The sequence below is a fragment of the Ahaetulla prasina genome, chromosome 7, assembly GCF_028640845.1.
Source record: "Ahaetulla prasina isolate Xishuangbanna chromosome 7, ASM2864084v1, whole genome shotgun sequence".
NCBI lineage: Eukaryota > Metazoa > Chordata > Lepidosauria > Squamata > Colubridae > Ahaetulla > Ahaetulla prasina.
This window is the reverse complement of record NC_080545.1, coordinates 10565900-10581121: the sequence shown is the minus strand read 5'-3', so window position 1 is coordinate 10581121 and position 15222 is coordinate 10565900. Positions and strand designations below refer to the sequence as shown.

Genomic DNA, 15222 nt, shown 5'->3' with positions numbered 1-15222 from the left:
CAATGGAATAGTTACTTGGATGAGTAACGAAACGTCTCAGCTCAACAAACTTCAGTCCAGTTGCCATGATTTTAACCTTTTTTGGATACTTTTGGTCTGGTTCTGACCAGTTCTGGAGAACCGGTAGCAGAAATTTTGAGTAGTTCAGAGTACCGGTAAATATCACCTCTGGCTGGCCTCACCCCCATCTATTTTGCGCCTCCAGAGTCCCAGCTGATCAGGAGGAAATGGGGATTTTGCAGTATCCTTCCCCCGGAGTGGGGTGGGAATGGAGATTTTACAGTATCCTTCCCCTGCCACACCCACCAAGCCACGCCCACCAAGCCACGCAATGCTCACCACAGAACCGGTAGTAAAAAAAAATTGAATCCCACCACTGGCCTGGATGATTGAATCTTCCTTAACGTATTTCACCAGATGTACTTATCATTGACTCCAGGGACGCAGCCCCAAAGAGCCCAGTTCAAATCTTGCGCCAGGGTCTTGCAATACCTACTTGGGAGACATCGCGACTGCTGTCTCCCAGATTCCCAGCTTGCAAAAAAAAAAATTTAATTTTTTTTAAAAAAAGAAATCCAATTTACTGGTCCTCCCACATCCTGAATCAAAGACATTCTGCCTTGTTGTTTAGTTAGCCCAATACCTGTATTATGAGGAGACACATCCCAACGGCCCCCGGGATATGCTTGTTATCTTCAAACCACGTCATGACCTTCTCGTAGCAGCCCTGGAAAAGAAAAGATTTTTTTAAAAAAACTCTGTTTGATAGCAACAACATTCTGAGCAGGAGAGAGAGGCTGGGGAAGAAGAAAAGGTTCGATTTCTGCCTATCGTCTTCTCCCTTTTGGATTCTCCTTGTAAGCAAGAGCCATTGGCAGCAGAGATGGTATTTTGCCGGTTCGTACCGATTCGGACGAACCGGTTTAGCCATGTTTTCAATGCCGGGCGTATCTGCGGAAGGTGTGTGTGCGGGCAGAGGGGAGAACCGGTGATTAGAATATTGGAAACACACCATTGATTGTCAGGAATTAAACACTTCAAATGAAACTTGACAAGGACTCATGAAGGAGGTGGATTTTGCTCTTTGGCTCACGCACAGATTGCTCACCACAAAGTTGTTTCGTTTCGTTTTTGTTTTTTTTGTTTAGAGATTACGGGACACGATTTTACACGCTCGGCAACGGATTGCGAACTATGTGTCAAGGCAAGGTTATTTTCATTCGGAACGTGTCTCTAGCACGCCCAATTAAAAAAAACAAACCACCTATCTAAATGTATTTTGCGTGAATCTATAACTATCTATTTAATCCCTCGAAGGAATATTTCCAGGGAATTTTAACTGTCGTAAGATTGGACTGGGAAGGTGGAAATACCTCCCAGAAGCACTGCTAAAAAAAACCTCCATAAAGAAACCTCCAGAAAGACTCCGGATTGACTTGAAGGTGACTTTACTTTTTATGTACTACACAGTACTTAAATCCTCTCTGGTGGAACGTTAAGAGAGAGGCACAAGTTCCCTCTGCGATCTGTAATCTAAGTATCAACCAGAGCCAAGTATTTTTAGCACCAGATCAATGCTTGGACAAATGGCTGAGTGAACAACAGTTATTATCTATTAGCAGATTTATGCCTTGGTCCTATCCTGATTTATCTACAGCAGGAGTGTCAAACTAGATTCCTTTGAGGGCTGGACCAGCATTGTAGTCCTCCTCCGTGGGCCGGCCGAGGAGGAGGGGGCCAGGAGCGGGAGGGAGATGTGATGGACATTTTCTGCAGCACTCTGCGAGCTGAAATCGGGCCGCATGCAGACTTATGAGGCCCCTGCAGCCCGTTTTCGGCCTCCATGGCCTCCTGCAGCACTCTGCCGGCTGAAAACGGGCCGCAGGGGGACTTGCAAAGCTGCCTGCAGCCCGTTTTCGGCCTCCATGGCCTCCTGCAGCACTCTGCCAGCTGAAAAGGGGCCGCAGGGGGACTTGCAAAGCTGCCTGCAGCCCGTTTTCGGCCTCCATGGCCTCCTGCAGCATTCTGCCGGCTGAAAAGGGGCCGCAGGGGGACTTGCAAAGCTGCCTGCAGCCCGTTTTCGGCCTCCATGGCCTCCTGCAGCACTCTGCCGGCTGAAAACGGGCCACAGGGGGACTTACAAAGCTGCCTGCAGCCCGTTTTCAGCCTCCATGGCCTCCTGCAGCACTCTGCCGGCCGAAAACAGGCTGCGAGGAGGGACTCACAAGCCCCCCGCCCCCTGCCATGGCCCATTTTGGCCGACAGAGGCACTGTAGGCCGGTCCTTTGATAGTTACAGGTCAGCCCTGTGGGCCAGATCTAAGTACCCCACAGGCTGGATCTGGCCCCTTGAGTTTGACAACCCTGACCTAGAGGTAATTCCCACTGAATTCTACAGGACTTAACGAGTCCTCCTCACGATGGATCACTATTATAGGTGATCCTCGGCTTACAACCATTTGTTTAGTGACCATTCGAAGTTATAGAGACACTGAATAAAGCGACTAACCACCGTTTTTCACCCTTACGGCCGTCGCCGCATCCCCGTGGTCACGTGATCAAGATGCAGCTGCTTGGGTGACCGGCATGTATTTATGACGGTTGCAGTGTCCCGGGGGTGTGTGTGTGTGTAAAATTAAGCTCGCTTAACCCCTGTCTTACTTAGCAATAGAAATCTGGGGCTCGGTGGCGGTCGTACGTCAAGGACTGCCTATATTCCCAGACAAAGAAGTAACCAGGTTTGGAAGGCTCTAGGGAGCGAGGAAGCAGGAGGGCAGCATTCAAGTGATGGGTTACCGTTTTCCACACCAAACTCGTGTTGTTGGAATTCCGACCACAATCTTGGGAATTTTCCATGCAACATCTGTCAGGGACGACGTTATCACCCAATACGGGATACCAGTCTCTATAATCAGTTACCCCACAGCAGTGCATCTATGGGGAGGAAAAAGGGGGAGAATATATCAGTAGGTTTTTTTTTTTTAAAAAAAAGCATTTCTAAGAAAGTTACTTAACAGTTCACAACATTATTACAGACGCGAGAATATATTTCAGAAATGGACATGTTATACATGTAAAATAAAGGCAACTGATCAAGCACCTCACTGCAGGTAGTCCTTGATTAACGACTGCCTTGTGCAGTGACTTTCAAACTTGTGATGGCCCTTCCTTCCTTCCTTCCCTCCTTCCTTTTGTCTCCAGAAGTTGTGAATGCTCCAATACTGGAAGTTTTTAAGAAGAGAGTGGACAACCATTTGTCTGAAATGGTAGAGGGTTTCCTGCCTGAGCAGGGGGTTGGACTAGAAGACCTCCAAGGTCCCTTCCAAACTCTGTTATTCTGTTCTGTTCTGTTATTCCTTCCTTCCTTCCCCTCCCTTCCCTTCCCTTCCCAGCAGGCAGGTAAAAGGCTGCTGCTGGATGGAGCAGGGAAGGAAGGGATTGTGAGAGTGGCTGGGAAACTGTCACAGAATATCACGTGACCGCAGCAATAGTAGCCAGTAGCACTGAAGTAGCTACAGCTTTCCCAGATTTCATTTCCCCCCCAAAAATCGTGGGGTTTGGATTTTGGGTACATTCTAGCTTGTTTCAAACACTGTTGCCCTACAACTAACCGTTTCGCACAGATCACGAGAATGAGCATTTTACTACTATATAGGCAGTGGTTAGATTAAAAAAAAAATTACTACCGGTTCTGTGGGCGTGGTTTGGTGGGCATGGCCAGGGGGTGTGACAGGCAGCACTTGGCCTCCTGCACCCCCCTGGGAGCAAAAATGGATGCACCATGCCCCCCCCATGCCCTGTTTTGGTCCTAGGAGGCCTCCCTGCACTTACCTGAGAGCCAAAATGGGGTGCGTGGAAACTCCTGGAAGAAGCGGGGCCAGCCAGAAATTTAACAACCGGTTCGCCCGAACCGGCTGAATCCCACCACTGTATATAGGTAGATAAGCCTGATTAGCTTTTTAACGTTGGGTGGATTTATATAACAATTTGCAGTGAGTTTTATTTGGTTTATGTTTTAATACAGGGTCATTAAAAGGGAGGTTTATGTAACAATTTGCAATGAGTTTTATTTGGTTTATGTTTTAATACAGGGTCGTTAAAAGGGAGGTTTAATATTGTGGTAAACCCCAGCTCAATAAACGGTGGTTATGGAAATTACTGCAATAGAGAGAGTCACGGAAAGCACATTTTTCAGCAATGAAAACGTTACAGAAGGTTACAGGCAATACAGGCTTGTACATAGATGAGAGTGTAATCAATTCAAAAGGAAAGAAAATGCAGGTTGCTAATGCTACCAAATGCCACAAGGTGGCAGCAGCAGAACAGCAAAGACTTATTGGCTCTCCTGCAGTGGTTGTCTAGTTTTCGACTTAGAATTTCGCTTTGCAAAGACGTAAGTGCTTAAATATTTTACCTCTGCTTGAATGATATTCCATGCGTTCTTCAGCCCCACGTTATTTTCTGTGTTATACAGCTTGAGGCCTTCCTTCAGGTCCTGTTTTGCACTTTCACTCACCTATTTCAGAAAAAAGAATTGTTTTTAAGAGCGCTCGCTGTTAACTCTCTGCAGGTGTAATTTTTCCATGTCATTTGGTTGGACAACGTGTAAACCTACAAGACTAGATGGAACAGAATCTCTTTTGCAGAGTCATCCTTAACGGGTGGAGACCCCTGGCTTCCCCGCGTGGCTTTGGAGAAAAAAATTCCTCAATGCAGGAGGAGTATCTGCAGGGTAGGGTCGAAAAAGTCAAAATGGAAGCCGCAACGGCGCACGTGAAGCTGCGCCGTTTGAAATGTGCATTGCAGCTGCACAGAGGGTGCACTGCAGTAGCCCACAGAGAAAGAAACAAAGGCAGGAGTGACCATAAGAAAGGCCGTGGTGGCGCAGGGATCAGAATGCAGCTTTGCAGGCTAATTCTGCTGACTGCCGACTGACAGCAGTTTTGGCAGTTCGAGTCTCACCGGCTCAAGGTTGACTCAGCCTTCCATCCTTCCGAGGTCGGTAAAATGAGGGCCCAGATTGTTGGGGGCAAGAGGCTGACTCTGTAAACCGCTTAGAGAGGGCTGTAAAAGCACTGTGAAGCGGGATATAAGTCTGCTATTGCTATCTAAGCCATGGTGGCGCAGTGGCTAGAATGCGGTATTGCAGGCAAACTCTGCGGACTGCCAGCAGTTTGATCCTGACCGGCTCAAGGTTGACTCAGCCTTTCTGAGGTTGGTAAAATGAGGACCCAGATGGTTGGGGAGCGAGAGGCTGGCTCTGTAAACCACTTAGAGAGGGCTGTAAAGCACTGTGAAGAGGTATATAAGTAAGTACTATTGCTATTGCTATTCCTTCCTCCCTCCCCCCTCCCTCCCCTCCTTCTTTCCTTTCTCATTCCCATTCCTGGTAGCCCAGTGGTTAGAATGCAGCATTGCAGGCTGACTCTGCCCACTGCCAGGAGTTCGATCTTGACCTGCTCAAGGTTGACTCAGCCTTCCGTCCTTCTGAGGTCGATAAAACGAGGACCCAGATGGTTGGGGGCAATAGGCTGATACTATAAACCGCTTAGAGAAGGCTGTAAAAGCACTGTGAAGCGGGATATAAGTCTACTATTGCTATCTAAGCCATGGTGGCGCAGTGGCTAGTGCGGTATTGCAGGCAAACTCTGCGGACTGCCAGCAGTTTGATCCTGACCGGCTCAAGGTTGACTCAGCCTTCCATCCTTCTGAGGTTGGTAAAATGAGGACCCAGATGGTTGGGGGGCAAGAGGCTGGCTCTGTAAACCACTTAGAGAGGGCTGTAAAGCACTGTGAAGTGGTATATAAGTCTAAGTACTATTGCTATTGCTATTCCTTCCTCCCTCCCCCCTCCCTCCCCTCCTTCTTTCCTTTCTCATTCCCATTCCTGGTAGCCCAGTGGTTAGAATGCAGCATTGCAGGCTGACTCTGCCCACTGCCAGGAGTTCGATCTTGACCTGCTCAAGGTTGACTCAGCCTTCCGTCCTTCCGAGGTCGATAAAACGAGGACCCAGATGGTTGGGGGCAATAGGCTGATACTATAAACCGCTTAGAGAAGGCTGTAAAGCGCTGTGAAGCAGTATATAGCTCTAAGTGCTACCGCTATTGCTATCCTAATCCAGGAAGGAGCGCATTTCAACACAAAATGGATCTGCGCAAAAGGCTTTCCTGGCTGCGCTTGCCACCAGCTCTTTGGAAGGAGCTAAGGGGTGCAGGAAAGACACACACACACACCCCAAATTGTGCACCCGTTTGATCTGGGGAAGCAGAACTCACTCAGAACTAGGAAGGGAGTGTCCCTGAATTCAGTGGTCAGGCAGCCACTCAGCCCTGCTCCTCCTTTCCCAGACCTTCCCCTCTTCCAAGAACGGAGGGAAGTCCTTGGCTGCATCACTCAAACAAGCCAGCCAGAGTATGATTGATGTGTCTGCGTACCAGCAGCCTACTGATGATACCTGATCTCATTCTGATGGATGACCTCCCCGGAGGCCTCCCGTAGGGGTGTAGAGAGAGATGACTGAACCTTCAAGGAACCCCCTACAAATCAAGGGCTTTTCATTCGACCTCTTCCCTTCGGGCTTGGAGAAGAGAGAAGAGCCACTGCAATACTGCACCCCCTCCCTCTCACCCGGTTCTCTTAGTTGATCCAGAAACATTCCCCCAGTGATGGTGAGAGATCAAGGACAGCGGGAGGGGTGGGTGGGTCACGTAGCTGAGCTCCAGCCGAGCTCACCAATAAATGCAATTCATTCCAATCCAATGTCATGCCCCTGCCTCAAACCTGATTGAAAAGAGCCCAGATAACACTAACGGTACTGATATTTAATCATTATATTAGCATTAGCATTCATAACTACTGAAATTAACAATACTATTCTATTCTATTGGCATCCTTCAGTCTCAAAAGACTATGGTATCGTGCTCTGGAAACAGCATCTAGTGTGGCTAAAAAGGCCAATTCGAGAGTAGCAATCCCTATTAAGGTAAAGGTAAAGGTTCCCCTCGCACATACGTGCTAGTCATTGCTGACTCTAGGGGGCGGTGCTCATCTCCGTTTCAAAGCCGAAGAGCCAGCGCTGTCCGAAGAAGTCTCCGTGGTCATGTGGCCAGCATGACTCAACACCAAAGACGCACGGAACACTGTTACCTTCCCACGAAAGGTGGTCCCTATTTTTTCTACTTGCATTTTTTTTACGTGCTTTCGAACTGCTAGGTTGGCAGAAGCTGGGACAAGGAACGGGAGCTCACCCCATTACACAGCAGCACTAGGGATTCGAACCGCCGAGCTGCCAACCTTTCGATCGACAAGCTCAACGCCCTAACCCCTGAGCCACCGCGTCCCTATTACTATTACTAATATTAATATCCAAGATCATGATGGCGAACCTATGACACGTGTGCTTGAGGTAGCATACAGAGCCATCTTTCTAGGCACGCGAGCTGTCGTCCAGCTCACTTGCAGCTGCGCATACGCACGCCCCCGCCACTAGTATTTGGGCCTCCAGTGCACGTGCGTGCAATTCAGGGAACCCAGCTGGTCTTTGGAGCTCTCCTGCACGCGTGCGCATGTTTCGCATGCATTGCACATGCGAAAACAACATATATGCGCAGATGGTGCGACTGCGTGGGCAGCACACAGGGGGAGCCCACACAAAACCTGCACGCATGCGCAGCTGGTGCAATTGCAGGGGAGGCACACAAAAGCCGTGCGCATGGTGCGGTTGCACTCACAGTACACGGGAGAGGAGCCGCACGTTAGCGCGCAAAGCATGTATCTATTTGGTACTCGGTGAGTAAAAAGTTCACCACCACTGGTCTAAGACAATGGTGTAAAAGCATAATCCCATACAAATATGTATTTTCAAACTCTCTCTCTCTCTCTCTCTCTCTCTCTCTCTCCACCTTTTAATGCTGGATTACGCCAACTGCCTGACCTTCGGACCTTCCGCCGTGAGCTCAAGACCTTTTTATTCATCCGTGCGGGACTGGCTTCGTGATTTTTAAATTTTATAATTTTATATTTTTAGAGAGTTTAATTTTAATAGGATATTGTTTTATATCTCAGCCCATATATAAGTTTTTTAATTGTTGTTTTAATTGTATATTGTTCTATTTTTTATTATGGCTGTGAACCGCCCTGAGTCCTTCGGGAGAAGGGCGGTATAAAAATCTAATAAATAAATAAATAAAATAAAATAAAATAAAATAAATAAATAAATAAATAAATAAATAAATAGGTTTTCTTTCTTTCTTTCTTTCTTTTTTTTCTTGGAGCGAGTTGATTAAGCGGTAAATACGCCTAATAGCTTCACAGTTAGGAACCGGTGTGCAAATTAATGTTTTCTGCAGCCTTTTCTTTCTATCGTGATACAATTTTATCCCAAGACTTATAGTTTGGCAATGACCAACAGCTGTTTCTCTGACGGGCCATGCATAGCCCCATAAATAAACTGTTAATTTTTTTTCTCGGTTGACCTAGATCTCTTTATTCAACTGAATGTACCCTTTCTGTAAAATAATGCTTCGGTCACATTCCTGCCTCGACACTCATTATCTTTGGAGGGAATATGCATGCATGTATTTTTTTTTCCCTCCAAGGAATTACACTAAAGAAAAGAAGCTTTGCTTCCAAGGATGAGCTAACCAGCCTCATGGTGTTTCTGTCTGTCTGTGGCTATATAAATACTTACCTTGTCCATATAAACAAAGAACAAAATCAGTAATATCAGTTCAGCCAGGAGAATGATCAGCAGAACGACAAAAAACTGAAAGAAAGGACAAGAAGGAGAGAGTGGACGGTCAGAATCAGCACAGAAACGGTTTAGAAAACCTCACGTCAATGATATCACTGGATAGGAAAAAAAACGAGCTGTGTGGTTACATTAACCTACTTAGGGATGATCAAAACAACAAGGGAAATAAGCTCTGATTAAACCCACCCACCCACCCGACAGCTGTGGCCCATCATCACGTGGCCTGGAAGATCGGTCCAGCGGTCCCTGAATTGGGGTCACAATTCCCCCACGGCAGCTGGACTGTGACCCGTGTGTGTCTTTTTGGGCTAATGGCTCCTGCTTAAATCACAGCTAGAGGTTATGAGTTGGGGGAGGAAAACTGTGTCCAGCTTCAAATGACCCGACCAGTTCTGATTCCACCTAGGACCAAAAGCCTCGGTGACGGCAAATCAACGCTTGATCGGTTGATCCCAAAAATGGTTTTGTTCTTTTGCTTCTCATCCAAGAAGCTTCTTCAGCTCTGACCGGATGGTAGGGAATGGAAGGATTGATACTCCTTGCAGGCAGCTGGTTGTTGGCATCCTTTTTAGACGGTCCACTCGAAGGTTTATCTGTGTCCTCAGCAGGGGTGAAATGCAGGAAATCTTGCTTTCTAGCGAAGCTAAACCGCGCTGCACGGCTGATCATTGGAAATACCAGTTCGGAGGAACTGGTAGCTTTTTTAACTACCGGTTCACCCGAACCGGTAGCTAACTACCAGTTCGTTCAACCAGTTCTCCCGAACCAGAGCAAACTGGTAGCATTTCACCCCTGGAAAAAAGGCAAATTTTTGAAGTCCCTGGTATGAAACAGAAGAGCCGTACAGAATCCAACTTACGCTTAAAAGTAGGCACTTGTTTTCTTTGATGGCACCCAAACAGCCTAGGAAAGCTGTCACCATGACAATGGTCCCAATGGCGATGACCAGGTTGGCAGCCGAAAGCGACGGGAACGTGGGTGAAAACGTGGCGAAGTTTCCTTGGGATACTGAGAGCCATATTCCCACGCCCAGGAGCCCACAGCCGCACAGCTGAACAACAACAACAACAAAAAAGACAGAGACAAAAAAGAGATGAGGATGTTGTGTCCCTGCAGCCGGGGCCTTCTTATCTGCTTCCGAACGCTGAGGAATGTCCTAGCATGCCTCCCGGCCCCAGCCCTGGCTCCATGCCCAGACAGGCTGAGGAAGAAGAAGCGCCTCCAGCCCCCAGCCTTGGCTCCATGCCCAGGCAAACGGAGCAACTAGACCCCTCCCCCTCCCCCACAGCATGTGAGCCTGAGGAAGGTCAATTACCAACAGCTGTAGACTGGAATGACCCTCGCTTCAGGAGAATTGATAAGCGGCGTCAACAGAAGGAAGGGAGGGGCAGGCCGGGATAAGTGCTGAGTCATGGAGCCACACTCCATGGCCTATATAAAGGATCTGCTTTCTGGCATTCTCTGAGCCAGGCAAAGTCTACCTTATCTTGCTGAAGTCACTTTCTGGTTTCCTGCCTGCCTTGAGAACTTTGCTAGGACTTTGGCAGAGCTGCAGAGGCACACCTGATTCGGATTTCCCTGACCCGGCTGTCAGCGGAGGAGTGGGACATGACAGAGGAAGAGGAAAAGCCTTGTGTGTTTGCTCTTTGCCACATAGACTGGCAGGAGACTGGCACTTGGGCTGGTGAAATGGGGGAGATGCCACTAGTGCCCCTTTACGGTGGTGTGCCTGCTGACAATTTCCTAAGAGTGAGAACCATTAATCAGTGGTACAGCTTGCCTCCAGAAGTTGTGGGCGCTCCAACATGGGAGGTTTTTAAGAAGAGACTGGACAGCCATTTGTCTGGAATGGTTTGGGCAGGGGTGTCAAACTCAGTTTCATTGAGAGCTACATCAGGGCTAAAAGTGGTATTCAGCCGGTACAGACCAGTTCGCCCGAACCGGTAGCAGAAATAACAGGTGGGCCCCACCCCAGCTTTATGCCATCCTATTTAGACACATTTTTTACCTGTGCACATGCAAAGCGCATCTGCGGAAGACCATGCACATGTGTACATGCTCACATTTGTGAACCGATAGGGAAGGTAAGTGAATACACCTGATCAGGGGTGTGGTTGACCTCGGGAGGGCAGGCAGGTGTGACCGATTGGGTGGGTGTGGCCAGCTTGACGTCACTTACTGGGCGTGGCCGACTGGTTGGGCATGGCCAGCTGGGTGCGTGTGGCCAGTTTGACGCCACTCCCCAAACTGCTAGCCCAATGTTTCCTCTTCACATTGGGTAGACCAAGCTGAAGCAACGCGGGCTGGCCCCTTACATTTTACAGGACAGCCCCGCGGGCAGGATCCAACCACATTGTGGGCTGTATTCGGCCCGTGGGCCTTGTGTTTGACAGCCCCGGTATAGGGTCTCCTGCTTGAGCATCGTCTCTTGTCTAAGTGACCATCGTATCTTGCCTACAGCAGAGTTTTGCTCTTAGGCAAGAAAAAACCTAATGGACAAATGTAGCGTAGATGAAACCTGGCTCAATATCCATTAACTGATCTTGCAGGCGACGATCCATTAAATATCAGCCAGCCAGCCGTGTACTGCAGCCACCAAAAAAGAGAGGCCCTCTATTAATGCAATCCTAGACTGCATTAATAGAGCGATAGAATCAAGATCATAGGAAGTGTTAGTACCTCTTCATTATGCCTTGGTAAGGCCACACTTGGAATACTGCATCCAGTTTTAAGCATTATGAGGTTAAAAAAAAATACTCTGGAACAGAGGTCTCCACCCTTGGCAACTTTAAGACTTGCGGACTTCAGCAAAGCTGGCTGAGGAACTCTGGAAGCTGAAGTCCACAAGTCTTAAAGGGACCAAGGTTGGAGACCCCTGCTCCAAAGCACCTGAGGGCAGGACAAGAAGCAATGGGTGGAAACTAATCAAGGAGAGAAGCAATTTAGAACTAAAGAGAAATTTCCTGACAGTGAGCGCAATTAATCAGTGGAATGACTTGTGGATGCTCCAACACTGGAGGTTTTAAGTAGAGACTAGACAGCCATTTGTCTGAAATGATAAGAGTTGTCTTCTTCTTGAGCCTAGAAGAGCCTCCAAAGTCCCTTCCAAAGATCAGGGGACCAGCCCCGGGTTCCAAGATCCAGCTGATCACTAGATGACTCCAGAGGTTCAGAAAACTCTAACCCTCTGTTCCTTTGGAGGATTTTGGCAGCCCAGATCCGGTTACCCTAAGCAACCAAGTCTTTCCCTTCAACACACTAAGGCCTAGAAAGAAGCTCAGTTGGTTTTGGGGGCTGGGAAAAAATCACAATGCTGGGTTTGGGAGGGGCTTGGGGGAGCGGCAGGACAAGATCACTGGCTTCCCCAGACAAGAGTTTTATCCCCCAATTCCTCCTTCTTGAAATAGACTCTACGTGCTTCTTAATTAATTCACTTTTATTCTAATACACCATCCTAAACAGATAGCGGAGTATCTAAAAATATGATATTCCTCATCATATATTATATATGTGTGTGTGTGTGTCTTTGGTTATTCGGGTTTTCTCCCGCGTAAAATTGGAAGTGTCTTGGCAACGTTTCGACGACGTCTCATTCGTTATCTTCAGGCTTCCGATTTTACGCGGGAGAAAACCTGAATAACCAAAGACCTACATACAAACACCCGCGAAAACCTCAGAAAACACACACACACACACACACACACACACACACACACACTGGTGGGATTCAGCCAGTATATATATATATAAAAAAACCTGGCATGTGAGAACCTTGCTGTTGGCCACTTGTAATTTTGTAATAGAGCCCCTGTTACTAATTCTTCATAGTTCACTTACACCGCTGGAGGAGTTGGTCAAACAGTGCGACAAGAAGAAGCATGGTAACCAACTATCCAAGTTAACCACGACAAAAATGCACAGATTTTAGGCACTTTCGCCTGCAAGGTTAGAAAAGATTCTAGGACGGTGATGGCGAACTTATGGCACGCGTGCCAGAGGTGGCACACAGAGCCCCCTCTGTGGGCACCCACGCTGTCGCTAGCTGCTCTTCTGGTTTCCAGCGGGCACGTATCCACCAGCCAGTTGGTCTTTGAGGGTGCTGGAGCACCAGAAAACAGCTTGAAAATGGTCTGAAAAACAGCCAAAAAACAGGCCATTTTCGAGCCATTTTCGGGGCTGTTTTTTGGGCCAAAAAAATGCCCCCAAAATGGCCTGAAAATGGCCCCCAAAAAAGCCTAAAATGCCCAAAAAGCAGGCATGCACTCGCCGGCCAACTGGTCTTTGGGGCTCCGGCGCACGCAAAGGCACTCCGGTTTGGGCACTCGTGCTGAAAAGGTTCACCATCACTGTTCTAGAACCTTCCATCCTACCAAGGCCGGTAAAACAAGAAGCCAGATTGTTGGGGGGAAGAGCAATAGGCTGACTCTGTAAACCGCTTTACAGAGGGCTCTAATGGAGGGCTACAGCCAGAGGGCTCTAATGGAGCGTTTCTCAACCTTGGTAGGGTTTTAAGATGGGTGGACTTCCAACTCCCAGAATTCCCCAGCCAATTCCTTAGTTGGCTGGGGAATTCTGGGAGTTGAAGTTCACACACTGTAAAGTTGGCCAGATTGAGAAACACTGCCGTAAAACACTAAAGAGCGGTATAAAAATCTAAGTGCTGTTGCAAAGTACAAGATTCTCCTCCACCACCACTCTGCAAGCCCCACTCTTTGCTAGCACTGATAATGTTACCTACTTGGGTCATGAAATGTCTGCGAGAAAATAACCAAGCTCAGAGAGCACCACAAACCCTCACAATGCCATTACCTCCTCCTCCTCCTCTGTGAGTTTGCGAACTTTTAAATAGGCTCCTTCCAAGCTTTTGGCTTTGAGTTTCGAACATGCCGGGTTGGCAATGCCTAGAATTTCCAGATGTTTTCAAACATCTGGAAGGCGGCAAGCGTGGAAAATGGCATTTAAAATAATGTTTTCTTGTGCGTCTCCCAAACTGGGACGTATTAAGACCGTTGCAGCAAACACAACAGGAAAAAAACAATTCGGTCTCTGCTCCGCTGAATAACCCTCTTTCAGCTAACTTCTCTGGATCGCGCTGTTCTAAATTGAAAGCATTCTTGGTGCTTTTGCATGCATAGAAAAGAAAAAAGAAAAGCAAAAAACCGGAGGGAGTCTCTCTTCCTGCTACCGGCGTTTAAAATTAGAAACTTGCCAAGCTGATTTGAAACTCTTGGCAGATGAGCAAAATATTTTTGGACCGGCATTGTAGCTGGAGACAGCTGACTTTTATTGCTATGACATTATGAATTCTCTAACCCTGTGCTAAATAAACTCAGAGGCGAAGATAAAGCAGGATCCCGGGGCAAGAGAAGATAATGAGAAATAAAGGAGCTGGAGGTGGGTCAGGAAAGGAGGGGGTTTCTTTTGTCGAGCCAGGGAAGTGATGACGACCTCTAGACCAGGGATGAGTAAACTTTTTGCCATCGCGTGGCAAGAAAGGGTGACGGGTTGTCGCGCGTGCGTGTGCCCATACCCATAATTTTATGTACCCCGCCCTCGTGCATGCGACACCCCCACACACACACCCCTGCTGTGGGTGGGACCAGAAGTTGGCAAACGGGCCATTTTCGTCCTCCGGAGGACCTCTGGGGGGATGGGGAAGGCCGTTTTCACCCTCCCCAGAGAGGCCCTGGAGGCTGGGGACAGCAAAAAATGGGCCTACTGGAAGTTTACGGCCATTTACGGCTTCCGGAGTACTTCCGGGAGGGTAGGGAAAGCCGTTTTCACCCTCCCTAGACTCCTAGAGTGGCTCTGGAGCCAGGTGAGAGGAGAAAACGGGCCTTCCCCACTACCCCCCGATCCCCTCTCGTGATCCCCTCAGGAAACAGCGTGTTTCCCTACTTTTGGTGGGCCCAGAAGCCTGGAGCTGAGCTCACGTGCCCACTGATATGGCTACACGTGCCACCAATGGATTAGTAAAGTATCAAATTTAGCAGAAATGGCAAAAATTTCTGCCTATTTGAAAGACTGTACACAAGAAAAATATATTTTGGAATGGAGAAAGTGGATTGATTATATTCAAAATAGGTATCAGATTAAAAAATATCAATTAGTTTTTGAGTGAAGTTAGGAATTGACATGTATTAGAGTTTAAGAAAGAAGGGAATTGATAGTGTGATGGTTTGATGGTGTGAAATGGAATATGTTTTATGTTATATTTTAGATTATGTTTCTTAGTTACAATACCCTGTATTCTGTTCTGGGAAGTCTTGGGGGCGGGGGAAGCGAAGCGAAATCAATCCAATTTACTGGCATAATATGAAGATTTGTTAACAGATTAGAACGTACTTCCTCTCCTTGTTTATTTGGGGAACAGTTGAATTAGTGAATGTCAAGAAGGAATCTCAGAGGGTTTCCTTTTAGGACTTGTGCACTACTTCATACGACAGATACCTCCTACCATCCCCTAATTA

At 47.7% G+C, this 15222-nt stretch overlaps 1 protein-coding gene across 3 annotated transcripts in view; it reads right to left on the bottom strand.

The window, feature by feature from the left end:
• The window catches only part of TSPAN9 (tetraspanin 9), a 160127-nt gene that overhangs the window by 11449 nt on the left and 133456 nt on the right, over positions 1–15222 (bottom strand). For 2 of the 3 annotated variants that reach the window (XM_058189590.1, XM_058189588.1), the window contains 5 exons: positions 9612–9803; positions 8690–8764; positions 4414–4515; positions 2796–2933; positions 644–727 (listed from right to left, as the gene is read on the bottom strand). In XM_058189590.1, the coding sequence (XP_058045573.1) occupies positions 644–727; positions 2796–2933; positions 4414–4515; positions 8690–8764; positions 9612–9803 (591 nt within the window). The remainder of the gene's footprint in view (positions 1–643; positions 728–2795; positions 2934–4413; positions 4516–8689; positions 8765–9611; positions 9804–15222) is intronic. The other variant, XM_058189589.1, reaches the window with a different exon arrangement.